The sequence below is a fragment of the Sinohyriopsis cumingii genome, chromosome 13, assembly GCF_028554795.1.
Source record: "Sinohyriopsis cumingii isolate HCF-2022 chromosome 13, ASM2855479v2, whole genome shotgun sequence".
In the NCBI taxonomy this organism is placed as follows: domain Eukaryota; kingdom Metazoa; phylum Mollusca; class Bivalvia; order Unionida; family Unionidae; genus Sinohyriopsis; species Sinohyriopsis cumingii.
Genome location: NC_142973.1, coordinates 42,941,774 through 42,961,222, shown reverse-complemented (window position 1 = coordinate 42,961,222; position 19,449 = coordinate 42,941,774). Strand labels below are relative to the sequence as shown.

At 37.2% G+C, this 19,449-nt stretch overlaps 1 protein-coding gene across 8 annotated transcripts in view; it reads right to left on the bottom strand.

The window, feature by feature from the left end:
* LOC149785302 (TNF receptor-associated factor 6-like) overlaps positions 1–19,449 on the bottom strand; it is a 104,241-nt gene that overhangs the window by 52,314 nt on the left and 32,478 nt on the right. For all 8 annotated transcript variants that reach the window (XM_089979190.1, XM_089979191.1, XM_089979186.1 and 5 more), the window contains 2 exons: positions 16,409–16,755; positions 1,183–1,339 (listed from right to left, as the gene is read on the bottom strand). In XM_089979190.1, coding sequence (XP_089835316.1) covers positions 1,183–1,339; positions 16,409–16,677 — 426 coding nt within the window. In that variant the 5' untranslated portion in view covers positions 16,678–16,755. The remainder of the gene's footprint in view (positions 1–1,182; positions 1,340–16,408; positions 16,756–19,449) is intronic.

The following is a 19,449-nucleotide window of genomic DNA, read 5'->3' as shown; positions in this document are numbered from 1 at the left end:
TATAAGTATTACTCTTTTGACCTATACACAGTATTCAGATTTACCTGTAAGTATAAGACTTTTAACCTAAACTCAGTATTCAGATTTACCTATAACTCTTTTGACCTATAACCAGTATTCAGATTTACCTATAAGTATAACTCTTTTGACCTATATCCAGTATTCAGATTTACATATAAGTATAACTCCCTATAAGTATAACTCTTTTGACCAATACCCATTACTCAGATTTACCTATAAGTATAACTCTTCTGACCTATACCCATTATTCAGATTTACCTATAAGTATAACTCCCTATAAGTATAACTCTTCTGATCTATACACAGTATTCAGATTTACCTATAACTCTTTTGACCAATACCCAGTATTCAGATTTACCTATAACTCTTTTGACCTATACCCAGTATTCAGATTTACCTATCTCTTTTGACCTATTCCCACTATTTGGATTGGCTAATTAGCACAATCTGTTTGGCTTATTTCCAGTATTCAGATTTTTAAAGTTTTGTTGCCTTTTCTATCTTTCATGAACCTTTTTCCATTTAATTTTTGTCTATTTGGATTCACCAGAGTAAATCAGCACTAGAACAATGTTCTTGTTGTAATGAATTTCACCATCCACTGGTGCACATCAAATATACACATATGCTATCCCCAGGATCTATTATTATAGAACAATGTGATTGTGGAATTGATACTCATGAATTAAAAAAATAAAATTGAAAAATCATCCAAAAGCACCAAAATTGGCATTACATTTTCATGCCCAATCTTTATTTCTTCATTAAACTCTTCTTATACTCAGAAACTTCCCCCTTTTTTAAATGGAGGGGGGCTTTGCCCTTCAATATTCAGTTCAGAATAGCCCCCTCACCAGTTAAAAAAGTAAAAACGCTTATCATTCGAATTTTAGGTACTTTTGCAAATTTGGGATATAAGGAAAATTAAGTCATTAGATCATCAGTTCAATTCCAACCCAGCCAATACCAGGTCATTTGTTTTGATCAGTGCTTAGTTCGGATTTCCTCAGCTTGATATAGCCAATAATGTGTTAAAAGTGCCGTTAAAACCAACCTGAATAAAAGACCTTTACAAAACAAAATTCAGACCAGGAAGTACATGTACTTAGCAGAGTGACACGTCAATGCTTATTACTTTTTATTACATGTAACATGCTTTACCTGAAAATGTCTTAAATTAATATTCTGATCACAGCCTTCCTTGTAATAGATACATCGGATAACTAAATCCAGGATTTCTCGTTTGGCAAAATTATCAGTAAATAGCTGATTCTCATCCAGAGGTTCAACACAAATAGGACACTTCTTCTCTGAACTCCTGAAAAAGACAAATGCAGTTTTTTTAAGGAAAATTAGAAATGTGTCTAGTGGTCATAAAACCTCCATTAAACCTTGGTTTCAGGTCAAGGGCAAATTGTTACAAACAAAATTTATAACTTTTACATTTTTATGGGGGAAAAAAAAAGTCTTCTAAATTTAATTTCTGTAACAAATTTGCTTGTTACTTCCTTTGAGTCCTTCAAAAATCAATTAGCAGAAACAACTATTTAAAAAAACAACAGTGAGGACTCATTTAGGAAAGTATGAGCATTTGAGTTGCACTAAGTACTTTTTCAAAAGTCTAACAAGAGTTATTAATTAGTGGGAATAACACTCTACTCTCAAAAAAGAATTCCAGGAATTACAGATAAGACCATTTCATCTTTTTAACTGCTGAGTGTTGGAACTACTTCTGATATTCTTGAATAACAAGATTTTCAAATTAGCTGCTGTGGAAACCATACTGTCTGATTGGCTTTATTTTCATGTGGAAAAACCAGACACCACTAGTGTGTGAAAACCCAAAGCCAGTGCTGTCCAACCCGTGGACTGATTTTAAATGGCCTGCCAGAGCTTGAGCAGATATATAGTCGTTGCTTTTCAGTTTTCTGCTGCAGCCCTCGTCTTCAAGAAAAACATTTTTCAGTGGCCCATGGTGTCAAAAAGGTTGGCCAGCACTGCCCTAAGCCAATATGACCATCCATTCATTAAAATTAGTGACAAGATTATGTTCATTTGTGGCAACCACACTGGATGTTGGCTGGGTACCATTTTTATTTTGGACCAACCTGATGTCTTGAGAAGTCTTCTGGTAAAAGTCCCATGTCAATATGAATTTCCATTTAGAAGAATTAATAAGAATGAGATTTTTAATATGACCATAGGTGGCAATAACATGATTTCTGAGATGGTTGCCATTGTGACCATACTGGGTGTCAGATCTGCATCATTTTCACAAAGAGGTCAGCATACATACAGGAGATCTGCAAAATTTGGTCAGGTGTTTAGACTTCAAATCAAAAGAATTTTCATTGAACCAATTTTTAGTATGCAAATGAATAAAAATGACAACTATTGAATAAATTTCTTCTTATGTATTAAAATATACATATCATCTGAAATGGAACAAATCTACATCACTTCCAACTACCTTCTCTCCAGTCGACCTTCCGGACATGTTTGCAAATTTCTTCCATGACAAAGTACAAACCATTACAGATAAGCTTGACACCACAATTTCAAATGACTCATCGTCACCATACAGTTGGGATACAGAATTTGAGTGGCAACCATTAGCAGCATTTCAACCTGTCTCTATGGTTTTCGTACTTACAATCCTGACAAAGAGTGCACCAAAGTCATGTGAACTTGATCCAATTCCAACATCACTGCTGCTTGAGTGCTTAGATTCAGTATTGCCTTCACTAACTGATGTTATTAATACCTCTCATCTGGGGAATTCCCATCATTTTTCAAAACTGCCACTGTAAAGCCTCTGCTGAAGAAACCAACACTAGACCATAACGATTTAAAGAACTACCGCCCAGTTTCTAATCTCCCATTCATATAAAAAAATCTTAGAAAAGGTTGAATCTATCTCAGCTTGAATCTCATCTGAATTGAAACAGTCTTTTTAACAATGTACAATCTTCATATCACCCTTGCCACAGTACTGGAAACAACCTGAATTTTCCTCCAAAATAAAAATGTCCTTGCAGTGTCTGCATTGGAATTTGGCAATGTTAGTACAAATCTACCGAATCCACCTTGAAGTTAAAATAAGATTTTCCTGCATGTTGATTCAGGTCACTAGCTGCCTGACAGAACTGCTCAAGACTGGTGCTATCTGGGTCTAATTTGGAATGTTTTATTATAGGAATGGCAGAATGCATCTTCATATTCTTTGAAGTCGATTCCAAGAGGTGGGGGCCCCGAGTAGCTGAGTGGTCTAAAGCGCTCTCCGTTACAGATCACTGCCATCTCACCTCTGTCTGCGCTGGTTTGAGCCTCGGATTCAGCCAATGTGGGTATGTGAGAAGGCTTGTCGGTAGCTTCTCGTGGGTCGGTGGTTCTTTCTGGGGTTTTCCCGGGTTCTTCCTCCACCATTAATGCTGGCCACCATGTATAGCCTATCATGTGCTGAAAAATGGCGTTAATCCCCACAACAACAATATCAAGAGGTGAAATTCCTGTTTCTATCCATTGCTGAATTTTGTGTGATATTTCAGTTGTTTAGATCTAGGTGTTTTAGCAAAGGAAGATAATACAACCTTAGATATCTCGACAAACTTTAAGTATAAAAGCCACACTGACCTGTTTTATGCCACTTGAGCGCTTAAGTAATGACTATCGGACCATAATCAATCATTGTTTTTAATCCTTTCTGAATTACTTCTGTCACTCATAGATTCATCCATCTTGACAAACTTTAAACACCAAAGCAAAACAAACCATACAAAAAGAATCCAAGTAATGTTGATCATTTTATGCTGTTTCATGCTGCTTGAGCTCTATAGTAATCCAACCATAATCCATTCATGTCTTTGATCCTTTCCGAATTACTACTGATCACACACAGTAAACTGCAGTAATTACTTTCTGGTTATTGACCATCAAGTATGTAAATAAAGTGCAATGCTCAAGGGTATAAGCAACTTCACAGGAAGTCTAGAATTAGACTTGTAAATAAACTACACTGGAAGCGAGGTGTGAAAAAATAAAAGTGGAAAACTTTCTCTTCTGGGTTTTTAAAAATAATAATTTTGAGTATGCTGGAGATTTCGTGGTGTGACAGGAAGGACAGTAGACATCACCTATCTCAAGAGGAAACCACTCCTGGCTACGAGGTTTACATATATAAGGACTAATAGCAATAAAAACATTTTCAAGATGGTATCATGGCACTCATAAAGGACATCAGATCAGCACAATTTTGCAATTTTCATTTAGGACCAACTAGAGAATATAAACAGAACTGGGTACCACAAGCAATTTTATGCTGCAGTATTTATGAAGATACCGTGATACGTTTCATGGTATACCACAATTATATTAGGAACCAACAATTTAATGTTCTGAGGCAGGGGACTGACACTTTTAAATATCCATCTGTCAATAGCTGAAAAATATCTTTTGTAATAGCAAAAAGCATAATACAGTGTGACCCTGCTATAACACGGTAGTTAGGAGTCATAGAACCCATGCATGTTATAGAATGAATCATGTTATAGGCAACTAGGTCAGGTCAGCTGAAGGAAATGATGCATATACCCAAAAAAATTGCAGGGGAGGGGGGTGGAGGTAATAAATGTGGGCGGTAAAATATGTGCTTCATCGGCAAAGTTACCATCTAAATTGATGCATATTAAATGAGAAATACACCTGTAGTGAAACAGAGAAGGCATATATAATATTTTACTTTATTTAGAGAACCACAAATTAGTACATATACATGTATACTGTTTATATATATACATGTCTAATGTATAGCATGAATATAGTATCAACACCGTGTACTCACCCGCAAATCTCATCACATACATTGAATCCACAATACAAGGGATTCCATCGAAAATATGCACACACACGGATTTAACATATTCAATAATTTTGTCACAGGTCATATCGGTCTGAATCCAGTGGAAAAACAGCACAATCACGTAATGAATGATGAAGCACATTTACTTTTCAGTACGTCCTAAGTCAGTAAAAGTTGGTAGTGTTTGTAAGCATAAACTTTTTCCCTACAAAAAGTCAACTTTCACAGCACAGTTAACGTGTTCCAGTCACTTTGGAAAATGCAAAAATCCATCAGATTCCATTGCTTTTATTTAAGTTTGGTACTGACTTCCTTTGAGAAAATGTTCTTTGTTTTTACTGAAGATTGTAATCAGCTTTCTTTGATGAAGGGTTCATGCATTATTGAAGTCACCGCTAAAGGACAGCTTTGGAGAACCAAAGAAATGCCCATTTCATATTGTGGTGGCAACATGAAATAATTGTAATGCATGATTGAGACTGATTTATGTTTCCATTTGCTAAGTATGTTTTCATAACAATCAGTGCTTTAAAGGTAATTTGTTTCTTTGGAAATTTCAGCAAACTGTTTTATCTGGGTACATTTTTAAAATGGAATTGGTCTATTCAAGTTACTGTTCCTCCCTGCCTGTTGAACAGACAAACAAGTAAGATGGTTTTTGTTGTTGGTTTTTTTTACATTTGTGGTAGCGGAGTCATGCTGCCTTCCATGCATGCATCAGAAATTTAACACAGGGTCAACGGATGATAGAGATGCAGGTGTTCTGGTCTGATGACGGATTATTACAGAAAATGTGAGCATTCTGAAGGATTTAATCCTAAGTGAAAAGAAGAGGAATTTTACTTACCATCCACATACAAATGTCAGTCTATGTAAATATACTAATTTACTAGCATGCGGCCAAAAATCCGACAAAAAATAGATTATGAGATAATGCCTCATCCATTGATCTCTGTTACCAGAAATGTCAACAACAAAAAAAGTGGATATCTCACAACATACAGTACTCATGCTAGATGTCAAGATAAGCGGATTATGATATAACAATGCACTGTTTAGATTGTTTGTCATTATGGACAAAGAATTTGTTTATGTAATAACAGATAAATTTCAGTGCATTTTATATCAAGTTTGTGGCTTCCTTTCATGGGACCTCTGAATTTCTGCACTCCAAACCAATGGTTGTATATACAAGTTTAAACAGCCATCAATGTCACCAATTAAAAGAAATCGCCAGATGGTATATTTGCTGTCAATAAGGAAAAAATACCAAAATTTGTGACATTGGCGAAGCCCTATGCGATCCCAGAATAAACTTTTTACTTTACAAGTTATTTTTCATACTTTCAAGAAGAAAAAACTATTTTTTCATGTACAAGAAAAATACATATAAAATTTCAGGAGCCACACCACAATCGTCTTGTATTACTTATACGAGATTTCTTCCCCAAAATGATAATAAATTTTTTATGTTTGTTTCGTAATTTTAAGAAAGTTTTTTTTGTGTATGAGAAAAATACATGTATATGAAATTTTGGGAGCCACACCATGAATGTGTTATATCCAAATTCATGTTAATAACGAAGCATGCTATAATGGGATCACACTGTATTATGTCCATTATATTACATGGAAGAAAAATTAACCTAATTTTCCTGTTAATTTTTCCCACTGAATTCAGACACATCATGATATGTGACAAAATTATTGTATAGTTTAAATATTTATGCAATTTTTTCAATGGAATTAAATGTATTATGGATTATTTGCAAGCCCCGATGGTATAATACCAGATGGCATGTAAACTGTGTCAATACTCTGTTTATGCTATATATTAGAAGTTGAATTCAGACACAATGATATGGGACAAAATTATTGAATACTGTAAATCTGTGTGCAATTTTTCAATGGAACTACATGCATTATGGGGGGGGGGGGGCCCGAGTGGCCGAGTGATCTAAAGCGCTCCCCGTTACGGATCACTGCCATCTCACCTCTGTCTGCATGGGTTCGAGTCTCGGATTCAGCCAATGTGGGCATGTGAGAAAGCTTGCCAGTACCTTCTCGTGGGTCGGTGGTTCTTTCCGGAGTTTTCCCGGGTTCTTCCTCCACCATTAATACTGGCCACCATGCATAGCCTATCGAATGCTGAAATATGGCATTAAACCCCACAACAACAACAACAACAATAACATGCATTATGGATGAACTGCATGCCACGACGACACGACAGTAAACGGCGTTGATACCTATTCATCATATACATTAGACATGAATACACGTATATGTGCCAATGAGTTGTTCTCTGAAAAAAGTAAAATACTGTAAAACCCTGCATTAATGTGACCCCGCTATCAACATGATCCAATCTTTTGGATCCCAATTATTGCATTATAGTAGGTTTACACTGTATTTAATTTTGGACTTTTAAATATTCATAAAATTCTATAAAATGAGAGTAAGGAATATCTCTTGAATGATTGATTGATCGACCAAGAGATAGGGTAACACTGTGATGATATTGTTACAGGAGAGTGTGACCAATGGGTTAGTATGGTGCTCAAATACTCTTGCATTAGGTCAACAGAACAGAACTGTGTAAACGTGTCAAATTATCAAAACATATATTAGCTTGATGGTCTTTTCATCTGTTGAAGGTCTGTCTGTGGTAGATGGTGTCATTTTATGTGATTTACCAGTTGTATTTCCAGTAGGCAGATTACAGACAGACATATCCTTATCATATATATATATATATATATATATATATATATATATATATATATATATATATATATATATATATGTATGTTGTTGTTGTTGTAGGGGTTTAACGCCATTTTTCAGCACACGATAGGCTATACATGGCGGCCAGTATTAATGGTGGAGGAAGAACCCGGGAAAACCCCGGAAAGAACCACCGACCCACGAGAAGCTACTGGCAAGTTTTCTCACATACCCACATTGGCTGAATCTGAGACTCGAACCCACGCAGACAGAGGTGATATGGCAGTGATCCGTAACGGAGAGCACTTTAGACCACTCGGGGCCCCTATATATATATATATATATATATATATATATATATATATATATATATATATATATATATATATATATATATATACCATATTCATCTATACTTTCAAAATGATTCTAGCATTGGTACATGGGAAAGCCTGCCAGTAGCTTCTCGTGGGTCAGTGGTTCTTCCCTGGGTTTTCCAGGGTTCTTCCTCCACCAGTTATACTGGCCGCCATGTATAGCCTATCTTGTGCTGAAAAATGGCGTTAAACCATAAAACAACAACAACAACAACAAAAAATCAAAATGACTGTTAGTTGTCAGTGATTTTTATGCAACATTTTAGGCCATTTAATGCTACTTCATGTAATCAGATGCAGTACTCACATTAGCTACCTGAGTGAGGTATTTTGATCAAAGAAATATCTTTACTTCTTAATTCAATTTTTTTGTTGTTCTTGTTTATTCAGTTTATCTTAACCACAAGAGAGAAATTTACTTTTGTAGCATACGATCCATCCGGGCTAAAATGATTGAGAAAAGAAATGAAAACTGTGTACTACTTTTAATTTGTATTTTAATTTGCCTTGGTATTCTGCCATTTCTTCATTTCCTGAAAGGGTGATGACTGGCATGCCATCTATTTTTGTCCATCCAGACTTGTATTTAATGCCATTTTCTGGCTCAAATCACCCACTGGGATCTCCATTAATACTTTTCACAGCTCCAATAATTTGACATACATCATGACTTTAAACATTATTGTCATCATAACTATCATCAGCTAGTATTGCCTAACTAGATCATCATATGAAGATGAACCATGCCAGGAATCAGCTATGTAGTCCGTATTTTTAACACACATTTGTAAAACTTCCTTGATGCAAGGTTCACATCACAACATAATGCTGATACAGGGCACAATGTGCCAATAAAATTTAGTTTAACAAACATTAATGTTATGTGACGAGCAATGCAAATGACAAGTTCCAGTTTAAATTTCACTAATGCTGTAGTTTCATCTTGTTTGTCAGTATATTAGATATATACCAAATTTTATACTATAATTTCTGTGAAAATAAACCAACTTCCATTAAGTTTCATGCAGGTATGGCCCAGTATAAAGGCATTCAAGTCTGCTAGGCTGGCTAGCACACAGCTACCCTATGCTGTGTGCTGTGTCATCAAATTCCAACTTATCCATAGGCAATTGGCTCTGACCCCACTTACACCCAACATAAATATCAAAATGGGATGGCAAGGATCAGAGGAAACGCTTAACAACTTTTTGCCAAACAAGCTATTGGGATAAATTACAATGGAATTGGTGGGGGGGGAGAGCAATATTACGAACCACATCACTTGGTTTTAATTTGAAAATGGCGAATGAGTGTTGTCATGTACAAAATGAATACCTGAGCCTGCAACACCTGTCTCAGATTAATTCTAACTTTAAGGAATAAAAAGTCAAATGACTTGTATCGATATGTGTATTGTTACAGCAAAAGTATCGATGCATTGATATATCGATGAAACGTTTCACCCCTAGACAATGAGGCAATTAAGTTTCAAAACCATAAAATGTAATTAAACCTGCTCAAAGAAACTAAAAATAAAGATGTAATTATTAAAACCAACAATTTATTTTATTAAAAATATGTCAGAAACAAGGAAGCTTGAATAGAAATGAAAATAGTACTACAACACTGACAGCCGTTCATTAATAATAAGACAAGCAGCCTGCATGACAACCTTTTAAAAAGTAGGGATCGGTGATATTATTACCAGACAGCCTTCTGAAAACAACATAGGAGCAAGAGTTTTCTCATCAATGATACACAGGTCACAGCAACATGTTAGAATGTTCATCCTATGACAATCTATTTAACATCAAAATTGAATTTTTGCTGTTGGAAGGCTAATATAAATTGTGCATTATATACTGACTTCAGGTTACAAATAGTCCTCCATGTAAGCACTAGTAACCATGGTTACTTGGGGGATTATTGACCCCAAAGTCTCAATGACCAAGACCTTTGGTCAAGGTAATGTACTTTTGAACTAAATATAATGTGCAGAAACCATTATATACTTCTTAGAGTAACCATGACCTTTGACCTTTTGACACAAAAAAACAAGTTCTTTATTATTAAGTGCCAACGTCTGCAAATTTTGATCAAGGAATTGTCTCTGAACAAAAGTTATTCTGCAAAACCAAGTTTGCTTTGAGTGTCAATGATTGATTGATTGTTTGATTGTTTGTTTTTTAACGGCGTATCAGCACTGTTAGGCTATTTAGCGCCAAACAAAGTGTTATTTGTATAATCTTTTAAAACTTATAAAAGGTCCTATATCGACCAGCGATATAAAAGAACAAATGGTTGAAATTAAAAACGGTAAGATGGTAACGGTGCAAAATAAAGCTTCCCGATCAACGGGAGATGTAAAAAAGATAAATAGGTATTAAAATGGGATGGTATATATATTGCATAAAACTGCACAAGGTGATAGCATAAAAGTCAGAGTTTAGAGTAAATATTTATGGCTTTCAAGAACTCTATAATATGAGTGATGTTTATATTATCAAAAAGTTCTTTCATGTCATGCACAATGTAATAATGATCGCACGTAGGTTGTAGGTCAAAGTACTCTATCATAAAGTGCTTGACAGTGAATGGTTCATTGCAAGAAACGCACTCTGGTGGGTCTTCACCTTTTAGTATGTGGGTGTGGGTGATATAAGTATGACCAATTCGGATTCTTGCAATGACTACCTCCTCCCTACGAATGGTTCTGTAGGAAGGAGTCCATTCTCCTAGAGTTGGTTTGATTGCGTGAAGTTTGTTATTTACAGCATCATTCAATGATGCCTGCCACTTCTGACGTAAGAACTTTCTGATACAAGGTTTAAAATCAGTATATGGTATTTTAAAATCAGATGGTTCTTGAGAAAGGGCCATTTTAGCAGCGCGATCTGCTTTTTCGTTACCTTTAATACCAATGTGGCTAGGTAACCAACAGTATATTATATTGTGGGTGACACTCAGCTCGGTATTTTTTACGAGTATGTTTTTCAATAATGGGTTCTCCAGTTTTCTATTGTGTAGTGACTGGAGTACTGATAGCGAGTCGGAGAAGATGATACTGTTTAAAATATGGTTCTTTTCTATATGTTGCAGAGCAAGGTTTATTGCTCTGATTTCGGCTGTAAAAACTGATGCTCCATTTGGTAAGCGAACTTGCGTTGTGTGATTTCCACAAACAAAGGCTGCAGCAGCCTTTTCCTCATCCTTTGAGCCATCAGTGTAAATTCGGGTGTAGTTTTTAAATTCGGTGAGGAGTTCATGGTAAGAGTTGTGGAAGATAGAAGGGTTTGTTTCGGACTTTTTCCCATCGTGTAGCGTAAAACGTACTTTTGGTTGTTTAATTAGCCAGGGTGGTGTTTCGGAGATGGATGTTTTCTGAATTTTAGAAAGATCTATATTTGTAGTGTCAAGGCTGGATGATATTCTAATGCCAAAGGAAGGTATGGCGTTTGGTTTATTTTCGTATAAAGTTTTGTATTTGGGTTGAAAAAAAGCCGAAAAAGCAGGATTCAGAGGGTTTGATTTTAATTTGAGAGCATACTGTGCGGAAAAGAATTTCTCTACGATGCGATAACGGTGGTTCATTCGCCTCAGCTAGAAGGCTTTCACATGGGGATGTTTTAAATGCTCCCAGAGCCAGTCTTATTCCCTGATGATGAATTGGATCAAGCATTTTAAGATACGATTTTCTGGCTGAACCATACACAACGCAACCATAGTCTAGTTTGGAGCGAATAAACGTTCTGTATAAATTTAGGATGACTTTTCTATCAGCACCCCAGTCAGTGTGCGCTACTACTTTAAGTAGGTTAAGTGCTTTTAAGCATTTAGCTTTTAAGTTCTTTTGGTGTGGAATAAAGGTCAGTTTTCTGTCAAAGATTATACCTAAAAATTTGGTTTCCTCAACCACTGGAATAGGTGTTCCATCCAGTGTGAGGTTCGGTTCATGGTGATGTTTTCGTAACTGACAGAAATGCATGCATACCATTTTTGATTTCGAGAATTTGAAACCGTTTGCATTGGCCCAATTTTGAATTTTGTTTATATTTTGCTGCAGTTGTCTTTCAATTGTATGCATGTGCTTTGACCGATAACATATTAGAAAATCATCAACGTATAACGAGCAATCCACACCAGGAGTCAAACACTTGGTGATGCTATTAATTTTGATGTTAAAGAGCGTCACAGATAAAATACTGCCCTGGGGCACACCCATCTCTTGCTCGTGCAGATCTGAGAGGGTAGAGCCCACTCATACTTTGAATTCTCTGTCGGAGAGAAAGTTGGATATGAAAGAGGGCAGACGGCCTTTTAGACCTAGATCGTTCAGGTCATTTAGTATCCCGTACTTCCATGTCGTGTCATAGGCCTTTTCTAAATCAAAGAAAACCGCTACTAAATGTTCTTTCTTAATAAATGCATCGCGAATAAATGTTTTGAGTCTAACCAGATGATCATTGGTGCTCCGGCCATATCGAAAGCCACTTTGGAAAGGAGATATTAAATTGTTAGTTTCCAAATACCAGACAAGCCGAGAATTGATCATTCGTTCCATTGTTTTGCACACACAGCTTGTGAGTGCAATTGGTTGATAGCTGTTGGGGTCTTCACTATCTTTACCGGGTTTGAGGACTGGTATTACAGTTGCTTCTTTCCAGATTTTTGGTACATTACCAGTAATCCATAAATCATTGAAGAGTTTCAAAAGAGATGTTAATGATGATTCTGGAAGGTGTTTCAGAAACTGGTATGTATCTCGTCAGGCCCAGCGGATGTATCATGGGCCTTATCTAAAGCCTCCCTAAGCTCTGATAGTGAGAACAATTGATTATAACTTTCCGAGTTGTTGGATGTGAATTTTAAACGTGACTTTTCTTTTTGAGTTTTAAGTTTTCGGAAGGCTTCTGAATAATTAGATGATGAGGAATTTTTTGAAAAACTGTCAGCAAGAATATTTGCAATGTCAGGTTTTGAACTAAAGTTGTTATTGTTCAGTGTCAGATGTCGGAGAGGGTTTTGCTTTCTCTTTCCGTTTATTTTGCGTATAGTGTCCCAAACTTTCTTAACAGAGGAACGAGAGTTTAAAGAAGAAACATACTTCTTCCATGATGCTCTTTTACTTTCTTTGATTATGCGGCGAGCTTTGGCCCGGGCAATGCGATATATATTTAAGTTTTCGGGCGTCGGTTGATTATTAAATTTCCTTAATGCTTCTTGGCGTAGTTTAATGGCTTCCTTACATTCCTTAGTGACCCAAGGTTTTTGGGTTCTTTTACAATATGGCGAGGACTTGGGAACGGATTCTTCTGCAATCTCTATTAAAATAGATGTAAAATGCTGAATGGTGTCGTCAACATTGAAAACTGTATCCTCATTCAGCCTAGTTTTACAGAGTGTTTCAAACTTGGCCCAGTCAGCCTTCTTTAAATTCCATTGTGGAATTACTTCATCGACTGTAGAGTTAAGATTTACAAGAAAGATTGGGAAGTGATCGCTGCAGTGAAGGTCATCAGCGACCTTCCATTCATAGTTCTAAAGCAGCGAAGGAGAACAAATTGTCAAATCGATGCTTGTGTATGTACCCGTGCCTGGGTGTAAATATGTAGGTGTTTTGGTATTATATAGACACAGATCGTGTCTAGAAATAAAGTCTTCAACTCTGTGACCTCTGTCACTTATATGATTTGATCCCCATAAAATGTTATGGGCATTAAAATCCCCAAGTAAAACAAAGGGTGAGGGAAGCTGTTGAACAAGATTGTCGAGTTCGTTTGGTACTAGGTTAGTGTTTGGTGGTAAATAAATAGAGCAAAATGTAATCACTCGATGTAGAGTGACACTTACAGCAATGGCTTGTAAATTGGTGTTTAAATGAATGAAGCTATGAGGAGCTCTGTTGTTCACAATAACAGAAACTCCTCCTGATGCCCTATCAACATTTGGAGAGCAGGTGTTAAACAGGGAGTAGTTTTTAAATGTGATGTTGTCCGTATCTTTCAAGAATGTTTCTTGAAGGCATAGTACCGCAGGATCATGTTCGTTTAAAAGCAGGAGAAGATCACTGTAATTTGCTTTAAGTCCTCGACAATTCCATTGTATGATAGTGTTTCTCATTATAAATTTAAATTAAAGATTGTGGAGCTAGGTTAGACCTTTCGCAGAGGGAATTTGTTTGGTTATTTCTCTGGAGGAAGTACGGGGGTGAATTTTTTGTTGTTAGGTCTGGAGCTACCTTGAGCGCAAAGAGCAGATTCTTCTGCATCCATGCTCTCAATGTCTCCAAACCTGTTATATAGTTTGATGGGGTCATCTGACCCCTTTTGTTGCCTGTTTCCGTGAGATTTTTTACTCTTTGGTGATTTTGGTGTTTGGGTATTATTAAATGTAGTCTGAGTAGATGCCGTGTTTTTCTGTGCTTGGTAATGGGGGGTGTTTGAATTTGGTGTTGAATCAGGTGCTTCTGTTTGTGTTTGAGCGTCCTTCGTTGTTTTAGGATTGCTCTTCACTACAGTGGAGAAGGATGGGCCAGGATGGGCTGTTTTTGCCTGTACAATTTTTCTGGCTTCTGGATAGGGAATATTATTTGTGTATTTTACCCTCTGAATTTCCTTCTCCTGTTTCCAGGTATCGCAATCCTTGGAATTTGTGTGGTGCTCTTTTCCGCAGTTGACACAATGCAGAGTTGCTCTACAATCAGATTCCTGATGAGCATTGTCTCCGCATTGGCCACATATTTGGCTCTTGGAGCAGCGGTCTTCGTGATGGCCGTATTTTTGACACTTATAACACCGAAGGGGGTTGGGAATGTAAATCTCTACCTTTACTTGCAAAAAGCCAACTTTTACCACTTTGGGAACAGTTGGCCTGTTGAAGGTGAGTACAATGGTGTTGGTGTCCTGCAGATTGTTATTACGTTTAATACGTATTCATCGGACTGCAGTGACACCTTCACCTTTCATTCCTTCGATGATGTCAGCGTCGGTGACTCCAGCCAAGTCACGGCAGCGAATCACGCCTTTGGACATATTCAGTGTGGTGTGAGCGAATGAGGTTACTGGGATATCAAAGAACATTTTCATTTTCCTGATATTGTCTGATTGACCTCGTCGCTCACACTCAATAAGAAGACAACCCGATTTCAACTTTTTAACACTTTTAGGTGTGCCAATCGATCCTGTGATAGTCTTTTCGATGACAAATGGAGATAGTGTGGCAAGCGGTTTCGTGGCATCTTTTGACTGTATGACCATGAAGCGTGGAAATGACTCCACACTACATGGTTCATCGTCAGACTCTGATAAGGGTTTCGATCTTTTATTTTGATTTTTTTTGGAATTATCCATGATGGCTAGATTAAAAATTCAGCACCCGTGCTCCCCACCCACCAAGGAGCCCAACAAGGGGACACTTTTCAAGTGCCAGGGATACACAAATGCCATACTCAGTTGATAAAATTACCTTTGATTCACCTTGAAGTCGCCAATTTCTAAGGTCGGTAAAATTACCCTCCGATTGACCCGTTAAGTCACCGCCTTCTAAGACTTGGAAAAGGGAAAGATAGGGGAATAGAATATAGGGGCAACGGTGGTATCAAGAGAGATACAAGGAGAAAGAGAAAGAAGGTGAGAAAGTTAATAAAGACCTCCTAGGGCTCGGCGTGACCAGCCGATTTGTCGGAACCGGGCCCATCCCGACCACCCGTCTAAGAGAAGTAGAGGCCAAAGTAGTGTATTGCAGGGAAAGCCTCTGCTCAACTACCAGGATCCTTTCCTCCCCCGACACGGGACGCAACCCACGGCAAACAGGTTGCCTCTACTTAGTCGCCTTTTACGACACGTAGCGAGGCACGTCGGGCCAATTCTACAACCCCGGACCCGCAGGGGGCTTGAGTGCCAATGGCTTTGACCATTAATGTCTTGACCCCAAAATCATACATACGTCATACTTTAAGAGTAAGCTTTCCAAGCAAGCTGTCCACAAATGTAGGTCCAAGTGCTACTGCAAATAAATATATGGTCAAGGATAGGCTGGTTTACAATGTGTTTTTCTTTTTTTAGAAAACCAATAAATAAATAAAACTACCAGTCTGCAACAAAGCTGAATTATCCTTCTGTTATCTCTACTTCCTCAACCCATTATACTGTACATACATGTATATAGTTATACATTTATATAAAAGTGTCTCTGCCCCTAACTCTACCTCAACAGGATGGATTGAAATTTTCAAACCACTGGGCACATCTGTACACCACCCACAATTATATTAAAAGTTCTTGATTTTAAAAAATTAAAGGAGTAAATGTAGTCGTGCAATATTATACACACACACACAATGCAAAAATTCACCTAACATATGGATGGGAAGGATTACATAACCTGAACCTTTCTCCAAAAAGCATAATGATGTACTTGTACCTACCTCAGCCACTTGACAATGCAGTCTCGACAGAAGCGATGACCACACTGCGTCTGTGTTGGTTCCCTCTGTATGAATAAACATATCGGACAATCATACTTTTCATCCTTTTCATTGACAAAGATAAATGAGTCCTCTAAATCTCTTGACCATGTGTAATCACTCGGTGATGCAATGGTTTTCCGTTCCCCACCACTTGCCATTACCATTGGCCAGCAGTTTCCATCCACTGTATCATATTGTTTGGCAGTGTTCACACCTTTCGATGCCATCAGTCAAATGGCATCAGAGGCGTACATGTTATCAAGGTTACAGATAAACAGTCTGCCACAAACATCGTGAGGTTTCTTCTGCAAAAAGACATAAAAAAGAAATGAAAGTTAAGACGTACAGATCTTTATGTATCAGTATTTTCTGTAGCCTCATCAAGAAGTTAGAAAAAATCATCACAAACCAGGCTGTTCCTTTACAAAACACTGCAATTTGAGTGCAGTATACTCAAACTCAAATTTTAAACAAAAACAAATAAACTAACTGAAATATAGCAAATATCAAATTAGCAATACATTTTGAGACAGATGTCTGTTAAGTATATACTGTTTAGTTTACTGTGTAGCAACTGAACAAATATAAAACCAGTAAGCACTTATGTGGAGGAGTTAAAGGTAATTTTTAGCTCCAATGAGCACTCATGTGGAGGAGTTAAAGGTAACTTTTAGCTCCAATGAGTACTCATGTGGAGGAGTTAAAGGTAACTTTTAGCTCCAATGAGCACTCATGTGGAGGAGTCAAAGGTAACTTTTAGCGCCAATGAGCACTCATGTGGAGGAGTTAAAGGTAACTTTTAGCTCCAGTGGGCACTCATGTGGAGGAGTTAAAGGTAACTTTTAGCTCCAGTGGGCACTCATGTGGGGGAGTTAAAGGTAATTTTAGCTTGAGTGAGCACTCATGTTGAGGAGTTTCATAAAATTTGACTCAACATTCTGAATAAAATATGTTACTCCAAAAATCATACAAGTGGCTGAAACTCAAAAAACCTCCCTTTTGAATTGTTGGAATATTTTCAATAGTTGAACATGTGCACAATTTTATAACAGAGGGACCAAGTGGTACCATTATAGAGATTAATTTTTCCTTCTTTTTTCAGAATGGTTTTCAGGACCTCACAACTATCACTGATGCTGTCAAAAACATTACTTAAAAACCAACTTCAGCTAAAATTGTTTGCTTTCTCTCCTCCAACCATCCAATCAAAATGACTGCAACTTTCTTCCCATGACTGGTGGGTGGGGCTGACCAGTGCTTGCCATCCACCTGTAAAAATGAGCAAGAAAGAGCAAGAACATTTCTCAAAGAAGGTTCTCTTTACAGATAAATGGTTAAAATTATGCATTGGTAATGCTTAAAAGCAGGTGCTTCCAAGGGCTTTGCCCTCTGGGCCTCCACCATTGGTTCCATCCCACATGCTTATTCATTTACAGCTCACCTAAATGATACACATGCATCCACACATGCATAATACTAACAGATCCTACTGTTTCAATTCTGTATTGTTCTGGGCAGAGTTACATTACAGGGCTTTCCTTTTCAGCCATGAGCCAGGTGATTTACCATGACACTTTAACTTTACACCCAGCTACCTTAAAAAAAATGTATTTACATTGGAGGAGGTCCCCCAAATGCTCCACCTATTTTGGCAACTCACCCTCCAACTTTAAATCTAATAGAAGACCCTGCATTATATCACTGTACCTGTATACTGCAATGAGAAATATACACCCAGATCTGCTATCACACAAAGCGTCAGCTGAGTTACTATATCTGACCCAATATTTTTAAGCAAAACACTTCCATTCAACCTCAAACCCACATCAAATAGCATACATGTAAAAATTCATGGAAATCTGCTGTGAAGTGGTGAGATGCAAGTTAACTAAATAAAATAAATGAACTTGTGTGATTCAAGCTGTATTCTGTGTCGCTGTGCCACAAATCATCAAACCAAAACCAAACTAATATTAAAGACCATCAAAGTTTTGGGACTTTGTTCTTGAGCTCGAGCTACATGCTCATACCTGATATAACACTATGTGTCAAGCTAAAAACATGATCTGTAACTTCCAAAGTCATGTTTAGAAAAACACAAACTTCCAGTTAATACTTGCAGAGTGGGGGGGGGGGGAGGCAATGCTCGCTCTCTGCTCTTTTTGACATGAATGATGCTCCTCCCCGAGGGAAGGGTGTGACTCTCCGCTTTCATGGAATGTGGACAGTGCTTCTCCTCTCTCTGTGTCCATTTATAACCTACCTTGAGATGGGGTGATCTACTCCTATGAGTCTCTGGGGGGACTGGGGTAAGCTTTCTCCGAGACCTCATGACACTTACATGGGTGTTTTACGAAGATTAAATGATAAAAAGGAAGCAACGCTAAGATTCATGACAGAAGAAAAAAAACAATAAACAAAGAGTACTTAATTAAGCAGTGATAAAAACTGATCATGGTATAAACCTAGCATTCATGAAGAATACAGCACACAAGATGATTAATAATTCGCTTGATGACCCACAACCTTTCCAATGGATGCTAAATAAAAATGTCAGATTTCCAACTGCTCTCCAAGTGGTGCTCATTTCTCTCAAAGGATATTTGCAGCAAAAGTTGATATTCATAACTTTCTTGTAGAAATACCTGCTCAAATCTATGTAATTTTTCTAGAAACTCTAACAAAGGAATGGGAAATACAGAAATTTTAAGCCTTGACCCGATAACTATAGCAATGTCATTGTTAACATGTAGTCTTTTTTTTTTACCAAAACCCAATGAAAAAAAGACTGAAATGGCCACTCAGAACCAAGGCTGACACTTATATCACAAAGTTTGTTTGACATTTTGTGTTTACATCACCGGAGAACATTTTGCTCGTATGTAAATAGTGGCCATTTTGAACTTCTATCAAACCAATGGTTGATACCATGTCATAATAGTCAAAAACAATTCAATGACATGTGATCACCAATAGCAACAGTTTTAGGCTAAGGAAAC